The 23,861-nt window shown below is 38.2% G+C and overlaps 1 protein-coding gene across 1 annotated transcript in view; it reads left to right on the forward strand.

Moving 5' to 3' along the window:
- The first annotated feature begins 1,005 nt into the window (after positions 1–1,005).
- Positions 1,006–23,861, forward strand: part of LOC126469937 (ceramide-1-phosphate transfer protein) — a 35,399-nt gene continuing 12,543 nt past the window's right edge. Inside the window, exons 1-2 of the mRNA XM_050097339.1 lie at positions 1,006–1,331; positions 1,748–1,959. Of these exons, the coding sequence (XP_049953296.1) occupies positions 1,195–1,331; positions 1,748–1,959 (349 nt within the window). The 5' untranslated portion in view covers positions 1,006–1,194. The remainder of the gene's footprint in view (positions 1,332–1,747; positions 1,960–23,861) is intronic.

Genomic DNA, 23,861 nt, shown 5'->3' on the forward strand with positions numbered 1-23,861 from the left:
TTATGACTAGTGTACAGGGTGAAGCGCTGATAAAGCCTGGCAGTGACAGTATTTGCGTCAACAGAACCAGTGATTATGGTTTTCAGTTAATTGCGCTTCTTGTACTTGACGGTATAACAAAAGGTTTTTGTACTTTCTTTTTTCAGTCAGATCAGATTAAGACGTGCCATCAATCTTTTTTGATGACAAAAGGACTGAAGTAGGTAAATTACGTCCTCTTGTTTTTATGTAATATTTAGCGGACTCATTTCACAATGCTTGACTTCCACAGATAGAAGAACCAGTGAGTATACAGTGTGGCACATGGTACACTGCCAAGATATGGAGAAAAATATATGTGTACAAAAATTAATGGAAAGGTACTGAGATATGTGATGCAAGAAGGAAAAGTTATTTCTTTTGAAGAACTTGGATTTTTGGTTTGTTCTCTGTAACATAGTGCTGTGTGTTTTGTTTTTATTCTTAAAAGTTGCATTTTCTACAACAGTCATAACGAAAAACAGTAAATAAATCTTTAGTGTCTCGAGTGTCGGTGATATGCAAAAAAATGACTTTGTTTAGCACGATTTTGGAATTACCTGCTGTCACCAGCAAAGGACGAATATTTGAAAGACGATTTTGTAAGCGCATTTAATTTCATTTTATTTGTATAATATTTCAGTGTTTATACAATATAGTAGACTGCTATAATCTTCATATAGCCTTCACTGAAAATCGTGTTTCCCGCCTAGCTTGTTCGCTTTGTTGGTTGGTTTGAGGGAGGGTCACTGGTTTCAGCGGAATAGGGAAGGAAGTCGGCTGTGGTCTTTCAAAGGAACCATCCTGCCATTTGCTTAAAGTGATTTTAGGAAATCACATAAAACTTAAGTGAGTATGGCAGGACGCAAGTTTGAACCGTCGTCCTTCCGATTCCGAGTCGAGTGTGCTACCCACTGCACTACCTCGCTTCCTTAGTTTCCTGGAGCTTTAGTTGCGCATAAGAGGCTAGATAGTAGTGCAGGTGTTGAGTTAATTATCTTTGCGTTGTCGGAGTCAGTAGCTGTCACTTGTCAGTAGCTTCTGTTTGTAAACTACGGCATGGCTAGGTTACTTTTTATCTTAAATTCAGTAGCCTTGAGATGTGAAGTACTGAGATAAAATTTCTATTATCGTGCTGATTGTATCCGTGCCTACGGTTTCGTGTTTGAATTGACGATGGCAGCTGCAGGAAAGAGCGATGCCGATTCTAAATTCAATTTAGTGATTGTCCGCGATGCCTTGAAAAATTCACTTATTGAAGATGACGACGTTCAAATGGACAGTTATATAGTTGCTTACAAGGAGCTCCTGAAGTGAGTTGTTTTTTCGTAAATTTGTATGTGTATGGGTTGTCCGTTTAAAGTTTGAGTTGTTAGTCACGTGTGTAAGAAGTCTCATGAAAATCTGCAACAAGTTCACCAGTTGCTATATTAAATATCCTGAACATGTAAGCCTAAACATCCTTTTGGTTTTAACCTGAGAAGAAAAGATTACTTTCCATTGACGTATTACATTACGTCCATTCGACTAAAGTTTTAGTGCTGCAAGCAAGTACATTTAATAAAGCCGACTCTATCTGCTGAACATCAGTAGTCCAATTACGACGTGCCTTATGCAGAGAACATAACTTCCTGTAGTAGTGTAGTGATTTATCTTCCTCTACTATACTAACTCTCAAATTTTTGATATGGCTTTAACTGTAAGTTCAAGTAATGTTTATTTTTTTCAGATTCTTCCATCTTTTGGGTTCTGTGTTCAGTTTTGTTTCAAGTGATGTAGAAAATAAAATTGAAATATTACAGCAATTTAGAGCAGAAAAAGAGAGCAGTAACTTTGTTTCTATAAAAACTATGATACTCTATGAAAAATCATCTGGACTTTTGAATAATTCCAAATACGTGTCAGGAAGCAGAACGTTTTTACGCCTTCACCGTGGTTTAGGTATGTAAATGGCTTCTGTTAGCAAATGCCATGTAATACTTTTTTGACCACAACAACAATATTTACTTATTGCTGACTGTAAATATTACTTGCTGTACTGTTATACGCCGACAGTCCACAAGCTCACAGTAACTATTAATACCAGTCCAACACCATATAAAGTTTTCATACTCAACCAACTGGAAAAATATTTTGACACCAATAACAATCATAAATTAGTCATAAATGTGGTATCCATAACCTTTCAAATCCGAACATGCTTATAAACAGATTGTGTTCCCAAGTTCTACACAACGATCAAATCAGAATCCAAATGAAAAAAAAACAAACAAACAAAAAAAAACAAAAAAAAAAAAAACAACCAAAAATACCTTTCAGTGCAGAGAAAACATTCAAACACCTTAAGGTACTTTATTCCTCCTCTGTAATAGTGAACCAACAACCACAATAGTAATTCACATTGTCATTTGCTTCCAATACTGACGGACATAATGAATCTGGTGTCCTTCACCAAGTTTTGAATTAGGCCTGCTCCACTGTATTGAATGCTGTAGTGGAAATGTATAGCTCCAACTTCTTGCTAAATAAAGTAAAACATTAAGTAAGACAGTGGACTTGCATATGGGAAGATGGTGGTTTAAATCCACAGCCTGCCATCCAGATAAGGTTTTTCCTGTTTCCCTAAACTATGTTAGACAGATTCTGAAGTAGTTACTTTGAAAAGGAACCATTTGATTTTCTTCCCTAATTTGATGTACCTCTATGCCTGCCTACCTGGTAGTCGATCGTTAAACTCTTAATTTTCCTTCTGTGTAACTGTAGTCACAAAATGGTTCTCTCACTTCAGGTATTATGTCAGAGGCAGTAAGTCCAGAACTCAGGAAAAAATGCTAAAACTTGCCATCCTCAGCACTGAAGAGTGTCGGATACACCTCAGAATGTTTGCTGTTTCAGTATCATGGAGAGGATTGGTGTGTGAAATGGAAGAAGATTTTATTGTAAACTGTGCACACGCACAGCTCCAAATGGAATGCCCCAGTGTTGCCTCACTGAGAATTCCACATCCCAGATTCGAGACACTGCATCTTTGTTCAGTCTCATAACATCAACACAAATGTGGCAGTTTACATAATTTGCAATTACACAGCTGTAAGAGTTAAATAGTTGTGAACATGTCATCACCCACTGTGGCACACAGTGACATGCTCGTGAACTGTGTACTAACGAGCCACTACTCACTCTGCCAACATGATTCCTACCAAAGGGCAGTCAAACTGCCCAATTACTCAGTAACATCACACAAAAACAAGTCAGAAACATTAACATTTCACACTAGAGTGTGACATTACATACTCGAACATGCCCTCTTCAAGCACGATCCTTTTCAAATACGCTGTGCCAACATGACATCACAAGATAGTTACATCACAGGTCAAAGTCAAGAACTGGTACTGCATGATTGGTTGATGCAGCCAGTTTACATCAGTTTGTAGTTGTTAGTACTGTTTAGACTTTTCAAACTTTATTTTGTTCATTTACTTATTTGTCCATTAACCATTCAACACAGTGGTATAGGACAAGTCAAATATGTTACTGGTTTGATTTATATATGCGTATAGAACATATAGAAACTTTGGTTGAGTTAGGCAAGGGTGGGGCAGAATGTCGGCCATGGCCTTTTCAAATAAACCATCCCAGCATTCTCCCTTGCTTGGTAGTAAACATGGAAAATAAAGTTGAAATGGCAAGTTGGGGGTTCGAACCCCATTCCTCCCAAATTTGTGTCCAGTGCCTTAACACTGTGCTGCCTTGCTCAGTATATTAACTTGTGAGAAAACCACACTTATCTGAAGCCTACAATTTGTTAACATCAACCACAAGAATTTTTCAGTTGCCGTACTTCTAAAAATTCAGCTATTGAGTAGAAGGAGATGTCATTCAGAAATTCTTTTAATTCGTTTTTAATTGCTGGTTGGCCATCTGTCAGACTTTTAATGCTGGCAAATGACCAAAGATTTTTGTGGGAGCATAATTCACCCCTTTCTGTGCCAAAGTCAAATTTAATCACAATAGTGAAGATCATATGTTCATCTAGTGTTGTAGCTCTGCACTTTGCTGTTACTTTGAACTTGTATGGGTTAGTAATACCAAATTTCATAAGTCAATATATGTATTGGAAAGGTACTGTGAATATCCCTAGTTTCTTAAATAAATGTCTGCAAGGTGATCTTGTGTGGGCTCCAGCTATAATTGTGATTATACGCTTTTGTGCAATGAATACTTTTTCTCTTAATGATGAGTTACCTCAAAATATGCTATAAGAAAACAGTGAATAAAAACCTATATAGTAGGCTAGTATTCTGATATGTTTATCGCCAAAATTTGTAATAACCCTAATAGCAGAAGTAGCTGAACCTAACCTTTTCAGCAGAGCATCAGGGTGTTTCTTCCAATACAGTTTCTCATCAATGCACACACTGAGAAATTTTGAATATTCTGCCTTAGCAACGGACTTCTGTTCAAAGTTTATATTTATCAATGGTGTTATACCATTTACAGTACAGAATTGTATATACTGTATTTTCTCAAAATTCAGGAGAGTCCTTGTGTAGAGCACCACGTAATAATTTTCTGAAATACATTATTTACAATTTCCTTGGCTAACTCTTGTTTGTTGTGGATGTGATTACTGTATTTGTATCATCAGCAGAAAGAACTAGCTTTGTATCTTCATGAATATAGAGTGACAAGTCATTAATATACAGTATATTAAGGACAATAAGGGACCCAAGATTGAACTCTGTGGGACACCATTTGTGATACCTCCCCAATTAGAGGACTCTCCTGATTTTTGCAGACTGTCTGTACTGTTGATTTCAACCTTCTGCACACTTCCAGTGAAATGTGAATTAAACAATTTGTGCACTATCCCACTAATACCACAATACTTAAGCTCATCCAGAAGAATTTCATGATTCTTACAGTCAAAAGTCTTTGAGAGATCACACAATATCCCAATGGCTAATGTTCATTTATTCAGAGCATTTAATATTTTATCAGTGAAAGCATATGTACCATTTTCTGTTGAAAAGCCTTTCTGAAAACAAAATTGATGTTTTGTTATTACTTCATTAATACAGATGTGTGAAGCTATTCTTGAATACATTAGTTTTTCAAGAATTTCGGGCAAGGCTGTCAGAAGTGAGACTGTGCAGTAGTTGTTAGCATCAGACATATCCCCTATTTATACACAATGGTTTAACAGTAGCATATTTCAATCTATCAGGGAAAATGCCCTGTTTCGTTGAGCTACTACATATATGGCTGAGAATCTTATGTATCTCTTAGGAACATGCTTTAAGTACTCTGTTGTGGAAATGCCATCAATTCCATGCGATCTTTTACTTTTGAGTGAATTTATTATTTTCCTAATTTCAGTAGGAGAGGTGGGTTGAAATTCAGTTGTATCAATTTGCATGGCTGTTGCCTCTTCCATTTACAACATTGCATTTTCTAATGAATAGCTGGATCCTATTTTCTCTGCAGCACGTCAAAAAATTATTAAAAATATTTTCAACTTCTGACTCTTTGTTAACAAACTTTTCATTGAATTTGATAGAAATACAGTCTACCTGTGCTCTCGGTTGCCCTGTTTCCATTTTAACAATATTCCAAATTGATTTAATTTTATTATCAGAGGCACTAATGTCAGATTTAATCCACATACTTCTGGTCTTTTTAATAACTTTTGTTTATACAGTGCAGTAGTTTTTATAACTCCTTCTAGCCATAAGATATATTTCCCTTTTCTGTTTATAAGATATTTTTATCCCTTTAGTAAGTCATGGCTTTTTAGATGGTTTCTTACAATTGTGTTTCACTGTTTTCGTAGGGAAACTGTTTTCGAGTATACTCACAAAGGTATCATGAAATTGATTAAATTTTAAATTAGCATCAGGTTCACCGTACACCACATCCTAATCTAACTGTTGCAGTCTTTCCCTAAAATTGCAATTATTATATCATTAATTGATTACACTATTTTGGAGGACTCTTTTGCATTATTGTATGGATCTATCTCACACACTGTAATTACCTGTGCATCATGATCAGACAGACCATTCTTAACAGGAAAAGTTTGTATTTGATTAAATTTATCTTGGTCTATGAAAAAATTATCTATGTATTGTATCTCTTCCTCTCTCTATAATGTCTCTACGTACATGTGCTGAAAGTTGATATCCACCAACATCTACCATTTCCATATGATGTTCAGACAGGCATAGTAAATCTATTCCACCATCAGTTTCTAAATTTCTAAATAAACAAGAAGTTCATCTACTTTGTTTTTTAATCCCCTGTTATTCTGATGCAGTATAAAAAATATTTTTCACTGTACTTTTATGAGATTGTTGTGATATACTGACATTATTTTTTAATGTACTTTTATGAGAATCTTGTGATATTTTAACATCTCTAGTGCCCGCCTGTCTGAGCTTCTCATTAAGTGTAATTTCATTCATTGTTGAAGCTATCATCTCAGCCAGTACCCCTCCCTTTCCTACTAAGAAGCAGGCCATGTCTTGTGAAGTCCCACCTATCAATAGCATAAACAGGAACCAAACCTATGCCTGGCAAAGTAGTCACCTGGAGCAGCTGATTGAGCTCCATGTTGACACTCTTGAAATAGCTGTTCAGTTGGTGCCAATCATATCGCCTGAAAGAAAGAACCAGGTCAGCACTTACATGGTTCATTGCAGATGTTCGCCCGCATCTCGTGGTCGTGCGGTAGCGTTCTCGCTTCCCACGCCCGGGTTCCCGGGTTCGATTCCCGGCGGGGTCAGGGATTTTCTCTGCCTCGTGATGGCTGGGTGTTGTGTGATGTCCTTAGGTTAGTCAGGTTTAAGTAGTTCTAAGTTCTAGGGGACTTATGACCACAGCAGTTGAGTCCCATAGTGCTCAGAGCCATTTGAACCATTTGAACCATTGCAGATGTTATTTCTACCAGGTCATACTCAATATTGTTGCCCTGATCCGTGGCAGTACTGTTTCATGCTCCGCCCACTACCACAACATGATCCTACTTTGCAAAACCCTTGCACAATGATCTTTTATCCTCCATCACTTGGTATATGACACTTCTGAAAAATATAATCACACAAACATGTGCCAACACTACTGCCTTCACAGCTGCTCATGTGACTGATTCCCATCACTGATGTGCTGTATTGCATTACATCTGAAACAGAAAACCAGTGGCAGAGACAGTCTTGTGCAAATACACACATAACAAGATAGTTACCATGTTGTCTAATTAAAAATATGCTCAAGGACACACTCTCTATACGTCGTTCCCTCCACATATCATTCCTCGCATATGTAAATGACCATTCATCTAATATACACCAAGCATAATTATTTCTTTTTGCGGGTAACACTAGTAATTTATTCAATCCAAGCATGCAAAGAGCTAGAGAAGATAGTAAACAATGTTCTTAACAGTATCACTGACATGTTTTCTGTGAATAGTCTCACCCTCAGTTTTAAAAAGACGTAACATATTCCGTTCTATACATCTAGGAGTACTGCAACAATGATAAATGTAACACACAGTGAGGAAATAATAAATGGGTGGAAACTTCAACAATCTTAGGTGTTTCATATTGATGAGAACTTAAACAGGAAAAAGCACATTTTGGAACTCCTAAAACAATTTAATTCAGCTATATTTGAACTTAGGATGATTGAAAATCTTGGAGAGAGAAAACTCAGTAAGTTGGTATATTTTGTGTATTTTCATTCAATAATGTGATATAGAATAGTGTTCTGTGTAACTCATCTTTAAGAAAGGCAGACTTCGTTGCTTAAAAAATGTGCTGTGCGAATAATATTTTATGTTCACCCATGGTCATCTTGTAGACATCTGTTTAAGGAGTAGGCATTTCGATTATTGTTTCACAGTATATTTATTCTCTCACAGACTTTGTTGTAAATAATCCACTGCAGCTCAAAAGGAACAATGGTGTACATAATTCAATGCAAAAAGAAAAAAATACATTCATTACATCACATTAATGTTACCTTTACAGAAAGGGTGCAAAGTGCTGCAACCAAAAAGTTTTGAGTACTTATCCTGTGATGTAAGATGTCTGGCAGACATCAGAGTAAAATTTGATAACAAACTGAATAAGTTTCTCTTTGGTAACTCCTACTCTGTAGAAGATTTTCTGTGATTGTAATATGTAAAAGTGATGAGTAGGAATTACTAACTTAAATCTATACTCTTTTTTTTGGGGGGGGGGGGGGGAGGGTGAATAAGAGACTAGTTCCCCCTTGTTACAATTTATTGCACAAGAGGTACATGGAACATGAAACTAACAAACAATAAACAAGGGCATAATATGAGGCATGTCTGGAAAGTAAATACTGTTTTCGAAAAAAAAGAAGAAGAAGAAAAAACCCTTCATGAAAACATCTATTTCAGACCAAAATTTATTTTTACAAGAAAGAACATTTCTTAAACTATTTTTCTGTATAGTTGCCACCATTATTGAAACATTTGTCGAAGTGGGAAAGCAGCTTTTGTATGCTCTCTTCATAGAAAGATGCCGTGACTGAAGACAGCAACTGTTGAATGCCGTTTTTTGCATCATTAACTCTGTCAAAGTGCCTCCTTTCAAAATCATGCTTCAAGAACAAGCAGTAGTCAGAAGGTGTCAGATTGAACCTGTATGGTGGGTGGTCAGACTGCTCTCAACTGAATTGTTGAGTAGGGTTTTGAGTGACACCAGCAGACTGGGGACATGTGTTGCCATTAAGCAATGTGATGCCTTGTCTGATCATTCCGTGCCTTTTGTTTTGAATTGCACACCAAAATTTTCTCAGTGTTCACACTACACTGATGGTTTTATGTGTGGGAAGGAACTCCATAAGCAGAATGCAAAAAAACATGTTCAGAGGTGGATGTCTTCACTGGCGGCATGTTCCTATGAAGAGGCCACAGAAAAGTTGGTTTCTTTCTGTGATAAATGTCTGAACAGTGGTGGAAACTATACAGAAAAAATAGTTTAAGAAATGGCCTTTCATATAAAAATAAATTAATTAATTTTGGTTTTAAAATGTTTTTGCAAGTTTTTTTATGTGTTTCCAGAATGAGATTTTCACTCTGCAGCGGAGTGTGCGCTGATATGAAACTTCCTGGCATATCAGCGCACACTCTGCTGCAGAGTGAAAATCTCATTCTGGAAACATCCCCCAGGCTGTGGCTAAGCCATGTCTCCGCTATATCCTTTCTTTCAGGAGTGCTAGTTCTGCAAGGTTCGCAGGAGAGCTTCTGTAAAGTTTGGAAGGTAGGAGACGAGGTACTGGCAGAAGTAAAGCTGTGAGTACCGGACGTGAGTCGTGCTTCGGTAGCTCAGTTGGTAGAGCACTTGCCCGCGAAAGGCAAAGGTCCCGAGTTCGAGTCTCGGTCGGGCACACAGTTTTAATCTGCCAGGAAGTTTTTTATGTGTTACTTACTTTCCAGACATGTTTCTGTAAACTGACATATTCGCTTACTTTGTAGAAATGCTTTTGAAGTACGATTGTTTTCAGTGTTGCTCTAAAGCCCATTTCCTTCTTTAATCACTTTAAGCATGTTGGCAGTGCATTGTAAAATATGACACCAGTGTGGCTCCCATGTCTTAGAGTACAAGTTGTTCTTGCTTGCTACTGTGCTTTTAAGTGGTTATATCTTTATAAAATGCAGGGTTAGGTGTGTAAACACAAAGTTTTCATGGCTTACTAAATGACAAATTTCATACACATGTGTTTACTTTCATACTTTCCTTTGTAGATAACCAACATATAAGCATTGAAATGTGTTTGATACCTTTCTAGCAAATATATTTTAAATAAGGTTGCATTTCATATAGTCTAGCTTTCACAATGTTCTGAGAATTCAAAGAAAACAAAAGAGGATGTTTACTAGCAAAATGTTTTGTTAATTGCTTTGTTTTAATGTTATGTCAACTGTCAAATACTGTGCAGAATTGAGCACCATGTTAAAACTTTTACATTTTGACATGGGTATTCTCAGGCAAGTGCACGATCATCTGATGTATTCCAGCAGCTTGGTGTTCTTTGGAAGCATGCTTGTTTATGGGTAAGATACTAAAGTGTGTTGGGAAGATTGAACAATTAAGTCAAAACTCAGTGTTGCACATTCTCCTATTCATTAGAGGTGAGATATGTTCTTCATTTTTTCGTATACCTGAAAATAACCTGCATATGTTTATGTAGATTCACACCCTCTGCAATATAGTTGTCATCAGATGACTTCTCCTCACTAAGCATGAAGTTCTCTAACTTGCTTTTGTTAGACTGGGTTTTGGATAATGCCTTAATGAATAATTGCTTGGATTGTAATATGATAAACTGGTCTTCATTTGGATCATCTGAGAATTGTAGCTGCACATACATAGTCAAAAGAATCCTCTCATTCCTTGGTGATGTCAGTTCATTAGGTTCATACATCTGTCCTGAAACATTTGGTTTCCACATATTTTGTTAGTAGTTGCGCATTCTGGAAAAAAATCATTTTAGTATTAACTATGCAGGGCAAAATAGCACTTGTGGGATCTTCATGTTCCAGGACTGAATATCTCACAGTTACGAAATCCACAAGACAACAGATTACCTTCATCCCTCTCTATGTTTACGAGGGAGACCATGTAATACAATATATTTTATAAACATTGTTCATTGTTCATAAATTCATCTTTCCCTTCTTGTCTTTTATTTCCTGAGTGCATGCTGAAATAAATGTTCAGAGTTGCATCTTGTTTAGTTTTTTTTATGCATGTATATCAACATTGGAAATTCTTGCATTTTGAGTATAGGTATAAACAAGATGTATTATCAAAATGTATTATTTAGCAACATATACTTGTGTGATGGCTGATAAATGTGCTCAAAAGGTCCATTATGATTAATCGTAACATTGAGTTTGCTGGCTAACAAATTTGAAATGAGTGCAGCAATCAAGTATCCCTATTTCATTGATATTGACTGTAAATTTTAGACTGATGACCCCAGATGTTAAGTCCCATAGTGCTTAGAGCCATTTGTAAATTTTATCAGAATAATAACGGAAAGTGCTTTCAATTAATGCCCAACATATGACATAGATTCATGTCAGGTTGCCATTTACTTATTATTCCATCTCATCTCAGTTATTGATATATATACTGAGAGAAAATGGGAGTGTAAAGTTAAGTGTTTTGTGGATGTGATAAACAGACTAAATGTGTAAACTAATGTTTAGTTTGTTCAGAATGCAACTTGGTATATTACCTAGATCATGAGTGTCTGTGATCTGATAGAAATAGCTTGTTATAACCATGACATCTATGTTACTTTGGTAAATTACGTCTCCTGATTCCACACATGAACAGCAGCACTGTGAAGCAAGTTAATATATGTTTGGTGTTGACAGTTATAATGGCTATGGCCCACATTCAGCTGTTACTGTCACAAACAGTCAGTAGATGATCTTTTTACAAGGTGTGGCCTTATTTTTAGCTAAAAGTATCTCTAAATATGTGAGCTCTCTGTAACTGAACTTAATCCAGTGGTTGTAGAAAAATCAGATTATATAGCATTACAGATGGTTTACCAGGTTGTTACAGGAGTACAATGTTAAGTCAGTTCACAAAGACCTAGGTTGTGTTTTTGAGGCGAAGAGAATGTGAGGTGCTGCCTGTGGGTATACATAAAGAGAATCTATTCTCCATCTATTATTTGTAAATAGGACGAGATACCATTGATACCAAACAGAAGATCCCATTCAGACAGAGTGATGTTACCAAATTATTTCAGGAACAAGTGTTACAATGCTGCACAATGGGATCTGAATTTATTGAAATAAAGTCTTTAATTATGTAAGAATCTCCCAAATTCTAGCTTCCATTTAAACTTCAATCGGGGTCAACTTTCCATACAAGAAGAACATTAATAGAATACTAAGAGGGTCGCCCAGAAAGTAATGCACCACTTTTTTTTTCTTCAACAGTTATTTATTGAAGGTAATGAGAATTACACACATGAAATAATGGAATTTTATCTACTCACATTATATTTTTCCATGTGATCTCCATCCCGTTCTATGGCCTTCCTCCAGCGCTAGACAAGGGCATTTAATGGCCCAAACAAGTGGAAATCCGAGGGGGCTAGGTCAGTTGTGTAAGATGTGACAGCCATGGATGGTCTCCCTGACCGCTGCAAATCATGGAGCTCCACCGAACCACCTTCTGATGATGACCTCACCCTCAATGCCCAGTGACTAACTGTACTTCTGTCAACAGCAGATGCTCCATAGACTTTACACAAGTGTTTGGGAATATTCCCCACAGTTTCTTTCTCTGTAGTGAGAAATTCAGTGACATCACATTGCTTGTAATGTACATCACCTACAGACATCATTTTGAAACTCCTGCAGCTGCACTATCTGTTGGAAGTGACGGAAATTTGGCGCGCTCACTCAGGAGACTTCTAATAATACATATGTATCGTTTCACATTTGTAGCATTGTTTTTGGCTGTGAAAAAAAATGTAGTGCATTAATTTCTGGGCAGTCCTTGTATTTACAGATGTAAATATTGGCTTAATGGGACATTGCACAGAAAGGAAAGAAATAGAACGTCCCCTTTCTTAATTTACTGTCAACTATGATTTTGTTAAGAAGAGTACACGAGAGCAACACTACAGCTGTAGATGACATTTTAATTTTGTCTGTAGCTGGTTAGAAGCGTATTATCATTGATATATTGTGGATGGGTGTGGTGTAGAAGTTGGGTTACCACACCATGAGGCACTAATATTATTGTTAGAAGATGTTAAGTAAGAAATGAGGAGTACACAGAGATATTAAAGAAATTTAATTACTGTAACCCTTTTAAAGTAAGTTTTCTGATTCAGCTCTTGAAGAATCATTGTTAGTGGAATGTGTGCTGTTCATCTAGCTTAAATGATAAACACAGTCCATTCATATTGACTTTTTCCTTTAACATGAAATTTGACCCCAGTTATCACACGTAGTGAGTATGGATGATATAAAGTATCAGATCTGTGTGTAAAAGAAAATGGAAATTGTATCAGAGGTTACAGAAGATTTACAGTGCCTCATTACAGAAGAGAGCGTAATAAATTTTATTAGAGAAACTAATAGTAAGAGCTTCAAGATTATGCCACATAAATTTCAGGATAATGCAAACAACATAAGACAAAGGAAAGAAAGTGTCTCAGAAAAGTTCCCTTTTCAACACATTGATATAGAGGATTAAAGATGGCACTGAGATGTTCAAAATATTTTATGAGTCTTTCTTATTCTTTGTTATTTGTTGGGGGGGGGGGGGGGGAGGGACTGAATCCCAGTTGCATATATTTTCCAACAGGTCATTTTTTGAAGTTAAGATGAAATGAGATTACTGCAAGCTAAAAGAAAAATTTATCGAGTGTTAATTCTTGGAAGTGTAAAGATGTTTGATCTAGATAGATAACAGGTGTGATAGTAAAGATTGTCCAGTCTACATTAACGGCATACTCAGTTACATATAGAACATCTTTTCAGGAAACTTATTTCCCAGGCAACTTGAAATATTCTGTGGTGTGGCCCCGCCACAAGAGAGGGTGGAAAAAGTTGATGATGATGATAACTGCACACCAATAATACTGCCTCCTGAATTTTTGTTTATTTTTAAGGCAATTTGCAAAATTGTGTCTGCTTCTGTTGCTAAGTGGGCAGCGTGTCTGACTGCAATACAGAGGAGTTGGGTTCGGTTCCAATTATTGCCAGAGATTTTTCCTTGGCATGAAATGAAGACTAGAATGGGGTGGGCTAAGCTTCACAGTGTCAGCTGAGGAGCTACTGAAGTAGGACTTGGTGGATTGAAGGTTTGGAAAACTGACAGTGTCCAGGAGAATGGTATGTTAACCCTATATTCTATTTGATTGACACTTTTGCCACATGATGAGATATGGCACGTCAATACTGAATAGCCCATTGGGGCTGGTTTGCAGAGCTTAAACAGATATACTGTAATGTAGTTGCCTATTTCTTGGAGCACATCTTATTAAGAAATTCACAGTTTGATTATAAGAATAGCTTACTAGGTTACTTGCCATGAAAAATTCCAAGTTGTGCCATGACTGGGAGTCCATGTTTAACTGTGTAGGCCTCCTATATCTAGCTGGATAGCTTAGTTCATATGTCTGTGGGAGGCAAGGACATGCAACCTCCTGTAATACCATGCCTAATAAAGCTCTGTGGTGTTCAAACCAAACTCTGCTATGAGGATGACTTTACTTTTACAATATTCCTCGTTTCACAAAATAATCAAAGTTTTTGATGAAAATTGTACCTTGGGACCAACTGGGTAAGTGTAAGACTAGAAATTCAAAGGTATGGGGTTCAATCTTTGTCAGTACTGGGATATTTCCCTGTTACATACTACTTTTTTCATCTCTGGCAGTACTTTGTTTATGTGGAAAATTCTAAGTTGCTCTGTGGCTTGGGGTCCATGTTAAACTGTAGGTCCCCTGCATAACTCCCCAAGTAACTTTGCCTTATTAAAAAATAATCGTATCCAAATAATGGGCAGCAGATGATTGCTATAAACTTCTACAACACAGAAAGTGAGCTACCATCTGACTCAGATACTCCAGCTTGTAGTTGTCATCTATTAGACTTACTCTTAATTGCTATTAAATGCAGTACTTCAGCTTTTTCCATGCAAATCTAAATGACATGCAGCTGTCTTTCAATGTTGGCATAATTAGTGAGGACATAAACATCAAATTCCTGGAACTGACAGTAGATGGGAAGCTGTTGTGGAAGGCACAAATTCATGATCTGTTGCATGAGTTGAACCTCATGATTACAATGGCAGTCACATTCAGCAACTATTATGCCACTAAAAAATGTTTACTTATGTACTTAAATTTCTTGATGCCATGTGAGGTAGTATTTTGGGGCAACTTCATTCAGGCACAAATAATTGTTTTAGCTCAAAAACTAGCTACACGAAGCTTTACTCTGTGAACTTTATGTACTCCTATGCTTGACAAGGAGGGTTCTCTTTGCACTGACATTTTAAACACATGTACCAACTAACAAGATTTGTGCTTGAAAGCATGAACTTATTAAAAAGGAACTGCAACAGCCATTCAGGGAATATAAGATAGAGAAAGTGAAGTACTTCCAAAATAGGAGAAGAGTATTGGTGACTGACTTCAAGTAAACAAACTGAAATTGAACTCTTCACTGGCAAGCTCATTTGATTAGGACAAGAAAAAGGGGAACTGCTTTAAATTACATATTTGTTTCAGCAATGTGGGCAGCACTCATCATGAAGTGTGATGAGAACTCATTTTAGTTTTTCAACTGCTGCTTGTGAGCATTCAGTGATAGAATAACGTGCAGACACATGTAGCAATCAGTTGAAGTGATTGTGTCAGATAGTGGTGTGAATATAATTCTGGAATAAGCAATTTTTTTAATGGTAGTGGTCACTGTGTCAAAAATTAACAATGCATTGTAAAGTGAGACATACATAACCTGTCTTCACTGACTGTCCTGTAAATTACTACTTGAACTGTTAAGTACAGAGTTTGTGTAAAAAGTAATGAGACTGAGCTTGTGAATCAAAATTTATTGTAAATGATGCTACAACCACTTAGTACTTTTCAATGTGTGACCCTTGAGAGTCAACAACCCGCTGCATGCGAGATTTCTGCACTTCAAACACTTCCACGCACACTGAGTCCAGGATGGCCTTCAAAGCCCTTGTCGTGGCGGCTTGGACCTCCTCCAGGGTCCCATGACTGTTTCCTTTATGGGAAGTTTTTAGTTCTGGGAACAAAAAGTCTGGTGGGGTCACATCGGGACTGTAGGGGGACTGGGGAATTGTTGGAATCCGTTTCTTGGTCACGTAGCTGGCCACCATGAAGCAGGTGTGACTTGGCGTGTTGTCATGATGCGCCATTAACAGTTTGGCCTTGTGGCACAAACTCGTGATGAACCACACGTGTCTGCCGCTCGTGGTCGTGCGGTAGCGTTCTTGCTTCCCGCGCCCGGGTTCCCGGGTTCGATTCCCGGCGGGGTCAGGGATTTTCTTTGCCTCGTGATGACTGGGTGTTGTGTGATGTCCTTAGGTTAGTTAGGTTTAAGTAGTTCTAAATTCAAGGGGACTGATGACCATAGAAGTTAAGTCCCATAGTGCTCAGAGCCATTTTTTGAACCACACGCCTCACATCAAAAAACACAGTCAGCATGGTTTAACCTTCGATTTGCTCATGTGAGCCTTTTTTGGACATGGGGAAGCTGCGGTGTGCGCTTTGTCTCCGGGTTGAACTGAAACACCCAGGTTTTGCCTCCAGTGATAACGTTATCTAAAAATTCCAGATCAGCTTCAAGGCTCTGGAGATTGTCTTGGCAGGTGTCCACATGTGCTTGCTATTGAGCGTCTGACAAAATCTTTGGGACCATCTTGGGGGAGGTCTTCCTCATCGACAATTCTGTGGTGATGGTGGTGTGCACTGTCATTTTAACAAGTCTGAGGTCAACTGCTATCATCCTGACACTCATCCGATGGTTGGTGTTCAATAAAATGAGCACACGGAGGCTGTTTTCATCAATTTAGTTGGTTGGCGGGCGTCCGGAGTGGTCCTCATCATCAACACTGTCCCAGCACTCTTTAAAAAAAACTTTTCGTCCTCGTGATAACCTGGGCTTTTGACAGGCAATTGTCGCCATAGGCTTGCCGACACATATCCAACGTTTCTGTACCCAATTTTCATAGTTTCATACAAAACTTGACGGCATAATGTTCCTTGATCGTTTGCTGCATGTTGCGCCACGACCGCTGACTTTGAAATGCGTCCACTCAATGCACGTTGCTGTCGAGACAAGAGCCTGCAGGCGACTGGCACGCTGCACGTTTTCAGCCAGACGTCCCCCACCACCAATCCCCCCGGGTGAGCGCGCACTGCAAAGTACAGTTGCGTCAGCAAAAAACCAGCCTTATTACTTTTTATACAAACCCTGTAATTATAGCATAGCTGCTTCGCATGACATCATGTGCATTGACTTCGCACCCTCATGGCCAAACTATCATTTTGTAATTTAACTTAGACATCTGTCTATCCTACAGATCAACCTTCATTCCATAAAAGTAGTAAAGACAAATACCAAAACTTTAGTACATGTGGTAGTTTAAGGCTGTCTCTAACAGAACCCTGAATAATCTATGAAGAAGGCCAACTCCCCTCTATCCCTCTTTTTGCATCCCAACTACATTGATGTTGACATCAATAACCTACTACAGCATAAATCCTATATTATATTTGAAATAACCCCCCCCCCCCCCCCCCCCATGAACCATGGATATTGCCATTGGTGGGGAGGCTTGCATGCCTCAACGATACAGATAGCCGTACCGTAGGTGCAACCACAATGGAGGGGTATCTGTTGAGAGGCCAGACAAACATGTGGTTCCTGAAGAGGGGCAGCAACCTTTTCAGTAATTGCAGAGTCAACAGTCTGGATGATTGACAGATCTGGCCTTGTGACACTAACCAAAACGGCCTTGCTGTGCTGGTACTGCGAATGGCTGAAAGCAAGGGGAAACTAAACCGTAATTTTTCCCAAGGGCATGCATCTTTACTGTATGGTTAAATGATGATGGCGTTCTCTTGGGTAAAACATTCCGGAGGTTAAATAGTCCCCCATTCGGATCCCCGGGTGGGGACTACTGAGGAGACCGTTGTTATCAGGAGAAAGAAAACTGGAGTTTTATGGGTCGGAGCGTGGAATGTCAGATCCCTTAATCGGGCAGGTAGGTTAGAAAATTTGAAAAGGGAAATGGATAGGTTAAAGTTATATATAGTGGGAATTAGTGAATTTCGGTGGCAGGAGGAACAAGACTTCTGGCAGGTGAATACAGGGTTATAAATACAAAATCAAATTGGGGTAATGCAGTAGTAGGTTTAATAATTAATAAAAAAGTAGGAATGCGGGTAAGCTACTACAAACAGCATAGTGAACACATTATTGTGGCCAAGATAGATACGAAGTCCATGCCTACCACAGTAGCACAAGTTTATATGCCGACTAGCTCCGCAGATGATGAAGAGATTGATGAAATGTATGATGAGATAAAAGTAATTATTCAGATAGTGAAGGGAAATAAAAATTTAATAGTCATGGGTGACTGGAATTCGATAGTAGGAAAAGGAAGAGAAGGAAACATAGTAGGTGAATATGGAATGGGGGTAAGGAATGAAAGAGGAAGCCGCCTGGTAGAATTTTGCACAGAGCATAACTTAATCATAGCTAACACTTGGTTCAAGAATCATAAAAGAAGGTTGTATACATGGAAGAAGCCTAGAGATACCGACAGGTTTCAGATAGATTATATAATGGTAAGACAGAGATTTAGGAACCAGGTTTTAAATTGTAAAACATTTCCAGGGGCAGATGTGGACTCTGACCACAATCTATTGGTTATGAACTGTAGACTAAAACTGAAGAAACCTCAAAAAGGTGGGAATTTAAGGAGATGGGACCTGGATAAACTGACAGAACCAGAGGTTGTAGAGGGTTTCAGGGAGAGCATTAGGGAACGATTGACAAGAATGGGGGAAAGAAATACAGTAGAAGAAGAATGGGTAGCTTTGAGAGATGAAATAGTGAAGGCAGCTGAGGATCAAGTAGGTAAAAAGACAAGGGCTAATAGAAATCCTTGGGTAACAGAAGAGATACTGAATTTAATTGATGAAGGGAGGAAATATAAAAATGCAGTAAATGAAACAGGCAAGAAGGAATACAAACGTCTCAAAAATGAGTTCGACAGGAAGTGCAAAATGGCTAAGCAGGGATGGCTAGAGGACAAATGTAAGGATGTAGAGGCGTATATCTCTAGGGATAAGATAGATACTGCCTACAGGAAAATTAAAGAGACCTTTGTAGAAAAGAGAGCCACTTGTATGAATATCAAGAGTCAGATGGAAACCCAGTTCTAAGCAAAGAAGGGAAAGCAGAAAGGTGGAAGGATTATATAGAGGGTCTATACAAGGGTGATATTCTTGAGGACAATATTATGGAAATCGAAGAGGATGAAGATGAAATGGGAGATATGATACTGCGTGAAGAGTTTGACAGAGCACTGAAAGATCTAAGTCGAAACAAGGCCCCGGGAGTAGACAACATTCCATTAGAACTACTGGCAGCCTTGGGAGAGCCAGCCCTGACAAAACTCTACCATCTGGTGAGCAAGGTGCATGAGACAGGCAAAATACCCTCAGACTTCAAGAAGAACATAATAATTCCAATCCCAAAGGAAGCAGGTGTTGACAGATGTGAAAATTACTGAACTATCAGTTTAATAAGTTATGCCTGCAAAATACTAACGCGAATTCTTTACAGACGAATGGAAGAACTCATAGAAGCAGACCTCGGGGAAGATGAGTTTGGATTCCGTAGAAATATTAGAACACGTGAGGCAATACTGACCCTACGACTTATCTTAGAAGATAGATTAAGGAAAGGCAAACCTACGTTTCTAGCATTTAGAGAAAGCTTTTGACAATGTTGACTGTAATACTCTCTTTCAAATTCTGAAGGTGGCAGGGGTAAAATACAGGGAGCAAAGGCTATTTACAATTTGTACAGAAACCAGATGGCAGTTATAAGAGTCGAGGGGTATGAAAGGGAAGCAGTGGTTGGGAAGGGCGTGAGAGAGGGTTGTAGCCTCTCCCCGATGTTATTCAATCTGCATATTGAGTAAGCGGTAAAGGTAACAAAAGAATAATTTGTAGTAGGAATTAAAATCCATGGAGAAGAAATTAAAACTTTGAGGTTCGCCGATGACATTGTAATTCTGTCAGAGACAGCACAGGACCTGCAAGAGTAGCTGAACGAAATGGACAGTGTCTTGAAAGGAGGATATAAGATGAAAGTCAACAAAAGCAAAACGAGGATAATGGAATTTAGTCGAATTAAATCGGATGATGCTGAGGGTATTAGATTAGGAAATGAGACACTTGAAGTAGTATATGAGTTTTGCTATGTGGGGAGCCAAATAACTGAGGACGGTCGGAGTAGAGGAGATATAAAATGTAGCCTGGCAGTGGCAAGGAAAGCATTTCCGAAGAAGAGAAATTTGTTAACATCGAGTATATATTTAAGTGTCAGGATGTCTTTTCTGAAAGTATTTGTATGGAGTGTAGCCATGTATGAAGTGAAACTTGGATGATAAATAGTTTAGACAAAAAGAGAATAGAAGCTTTCGAATTGTGGTGCTACAGAAGGATGCTGAAGATTAGATGGGTAGATGACATAACTAATGCGAAGGTATTGAATAGAATTGGGGAGAAGAGAAATTTGTGGCACAACTTGACTAGAAGAAGGGATCGGTTGGTAGGGCATGTTCTGAGGCATCAAGGGATCACCAATTTAGTATTAGAGGGCAGCGTGGAGGGTAAAAATCGTAGAGGGAGACCAAGAGATGAATACATTAAACAGATTCAGAAGGATGTAGGTTGCAGTAGGTACTGGGAGATGAAAGTTACTAATACACATATATTTCCAGTTTTATTCTGTTTATCTTTATAATCATGAATGTATGTGTTTGTTACTTTTTGTACATTTCTGTACTGCCACCTCAAGCTTGTGTCCTGGATAAGTATTTAATATAGGGTGATGATATTTCTCAGTTTACTTGTTTGTGTAATATAGGATTGAACTTTATTGCCTAGTTGCTGTAGTCAGCATGCTCATTCTTCAATTTATCATCTTGTCAAGACTTCACTGGATACAGGAATATAGTCAAGAAAATAAGTTTAAAAAATAAACAAATGCAATTTTATTTTAATTCAGATGCTTGGTTTTCACATCATAGTATCTTAGGAAGAAACGAAATTGAATTAACACAAACCTTTGAGCTACAAATCTCTTATATATACATAAAAAACTAAAGGATATTGTATAATATACTTTCGAACTTTATTTACACATCTTTGTTTCCAACTAGGAGAAGGAAAACCGAGGGATTGCTTTTTGTCCATTTTAATAATGCAGCATACTCAATTACTCCTTCTGTTCCCAGAACTTCTTCTGTTTGTCAAGACTTCTTTAAAGTTTTTTTGTGTGGCATAAATACGAAATTTTTATCTAAATGTGGAAGCAATGCAAAAAAAAAAAAAAAAAAAAAAAAAAAAAAAAAAAGCCATTAAGTAACAACTTCTGTTTCCTCTGTTTATGAGAAGAAATGAGTTATGTGCCAAGAGTTGCTTGATTGGAGTAGCATGAGCTGAAATGTGAAATCAGTAACTGAAGGGTGCATGTTTTTAGCTGCAATAACATTTTTGTTTCTAGTTTTCATATTTTCAGTTTTCATAGTGTTGAATGACAGACAGACTTAGAAATGTGTAGTCATTCTATATTTTCAATATTCCTGCCTTCTGCTTCTATTTCTAGTTGTTAACTGTTATTGGAAAGTTTTCGTAGACATCTTTGCTAGTCTTTGATTTGAAGAAATGTAACCAGCCAGCTGAAATATGTTGAACAACAATGAAACACACTGAACAACAATGAAACACACTGCCTGACAAAAAATATGAAGCACACAGGAGGAGAGGAGAGAACAAAAAAAACTTCACAGCTCTAGAGGGTATGTGATGTTATTGCAGTGATTACAAAACTGAGTCAAATTTACAAAGAACTTGGCAGTAAAAAACCCACTGACCCTTCTGGTCAGCATGCATGAACTGATTCAAGTCAGAATGGCATCATAAAGCTGTTGTATTCTCTCCTGAGGCGACATGTGTTGTAACTGGCCCTTGATATCCTGGATACTGGTACTGGGATGGACTTGACATTCAAGCTTGTCCCACAAATCTTCTAACAGGGACAGATATGGGGTCTTACTAGTCGTGGGAGTACCTCATCATGCAGACAGTTCATAGAGACATGTGCCATATGTGGACGAGCATTGTCCTGTTGAAAAGGGTTGCCATGGTACTGTTACATGAGAGAGAACACATGCGGATGCTATCTGTGTGTGACATACTGTTGTGCCATCAGAGTTCCCTCAGATACTCCCAGCTATGACCTGAAATCATACTTGATGGCTCCTTACATTGTGATGCCAGGAGGAACATCGTTGTCCTCTCGAAAACATTGGAAGAATGGGACCTCTTTCCAGGTTCCTGATGTACTTATATCAATTATCATCCTGGATAGTGTAGGATCAAAGTTCATCACTGAACATAGTGTGAAACCATTCATCAGCAGTCCATGCTTCCCTGTCACGACACCACTCCAAACTCAGCCGTTTATGTTGTGGTAATGACAGACTGCATGGGAATGTAATTCCTTAGGCCACCTGCTGCTAGTTCTGACCAACAGTGCAGGATGATATGGAATGTTGCAGGGAGTCCATTAGTTGTATGAAATGTGCAGATGTGAAGTAGTTAGTTTGTGCTTGTTGCACAATATGGCAGTCATACCTTGTGATGGTCAGACATTTTGACCGGTGCCTTGACTTGAAGTATAACTGTCCCCACATTACCATGCAATCCAACACCTTGCCACTGTCACATCATAATGCCTCACAAATCTGGGTATTGGACAATGTGACCAGCTGGGCAAATGGAGACCCATAATGAGAACCCTGTCAAAGTGTGCAAGTGCTGATAACACTGTCTCACATTACTACACAGCATCTCCATTTCCATCACAGTGACTGTTCATGCTCCGTACATACCCTTTTGGCCTGGTAACAACACTAAACATGAACAACACTTATGCACTCTGGTGGCCATTCTTGCTCTCACAGAGAATCGCAACCCTAATCGTTTATATATCCACTAATGTACGAAGTGTGATCGAAAAGTAGCAGGAATTTTTTTCTTAAAGATTCTTTATTTATTCATCAACATCAATTTTGTCCCATGCAGAGTAATCTGCCTCAGATATGATACACTTGTGCCAGCGCTTATTCCAGTCTTGGAAGCATTTCTGGAACTCACTTTTTGTTATGGTATCCAGTTCCTTCAGTGATTCTGTTAATCTCATCAGTGGTGGAAAAATGATGTACTTTCATGGTTCGCTTCAGCCTCAGGAATAGAAAGAAGTTGCAAGGGTTGATGTCTGGTGAATACAGTGGCCGAGGCAAGAATTCACAAACAAGTATTGAGGTGTGAGCAGGAGCGTTATCTTGATGCGATGTCCACGAGTGGTTTTGCCACAATTCTGGTCACTTTCTTCAGATCTCTTCACGTAAATGGTGCATAACTTCCAGGTGGTATTTCTACAACCATAAGGCAGGAACTCATGATACACTATCCCATTGTAATAGAAGAAAATGTTGAGAAGAATCTTTGTGTGATAGTACTTGTTGAATTTTTTTCGCTCGTGGCTCTTAAGGCTGTTTCAACTGGGCCTTGGCTTTGACATCAGACCCGTATACAGATGTTTCATCACCTGTTATAACCTCCTTTAGAAGTTCTGGATTGTTGTCAACTTCATTCAGCAATTCTTGAGTAATGTCTATGCGACATTATTTTAGGTCAAAATTCAACAATTCTGGAAAGAACTTGCTGCTACATGTTTCCTGCCCAAAACATTTAAAAACATCTGATTGGCATGAGCCAAAGGATATGTGGACACCATCAGCAACATCTCTGATGGTGATTCATCGATTTTGCGGAACCATTTTCTTTACTTCTTCCACATTGTCATCAGTAATTGATGTGCTAAAACACCCAGAGTGGTCATTTTCTTCAGTGTCTTCTCGACCCTCTTTGAAATGTTTACATCACTCATAAACTTTTGTCTTACTCATAGTGGATTCACAAAAAGCCAC

This window comes from Schistocerca serialis, chromosome 3 (assembly GCF_023864345.2).
Source record: "Schistocerca serialis cubense isolate TAMUIC-IGC-003099 chromosome 3, iqSchSeri2.2, whole genome shotgun sequence".
Taxonomy (NCBI): Eukaryota; Metazoa; Arthropoda; class Insecta; order Orthoptera; family Acrididae; genus Schistocerca; species Schistocerca serialis.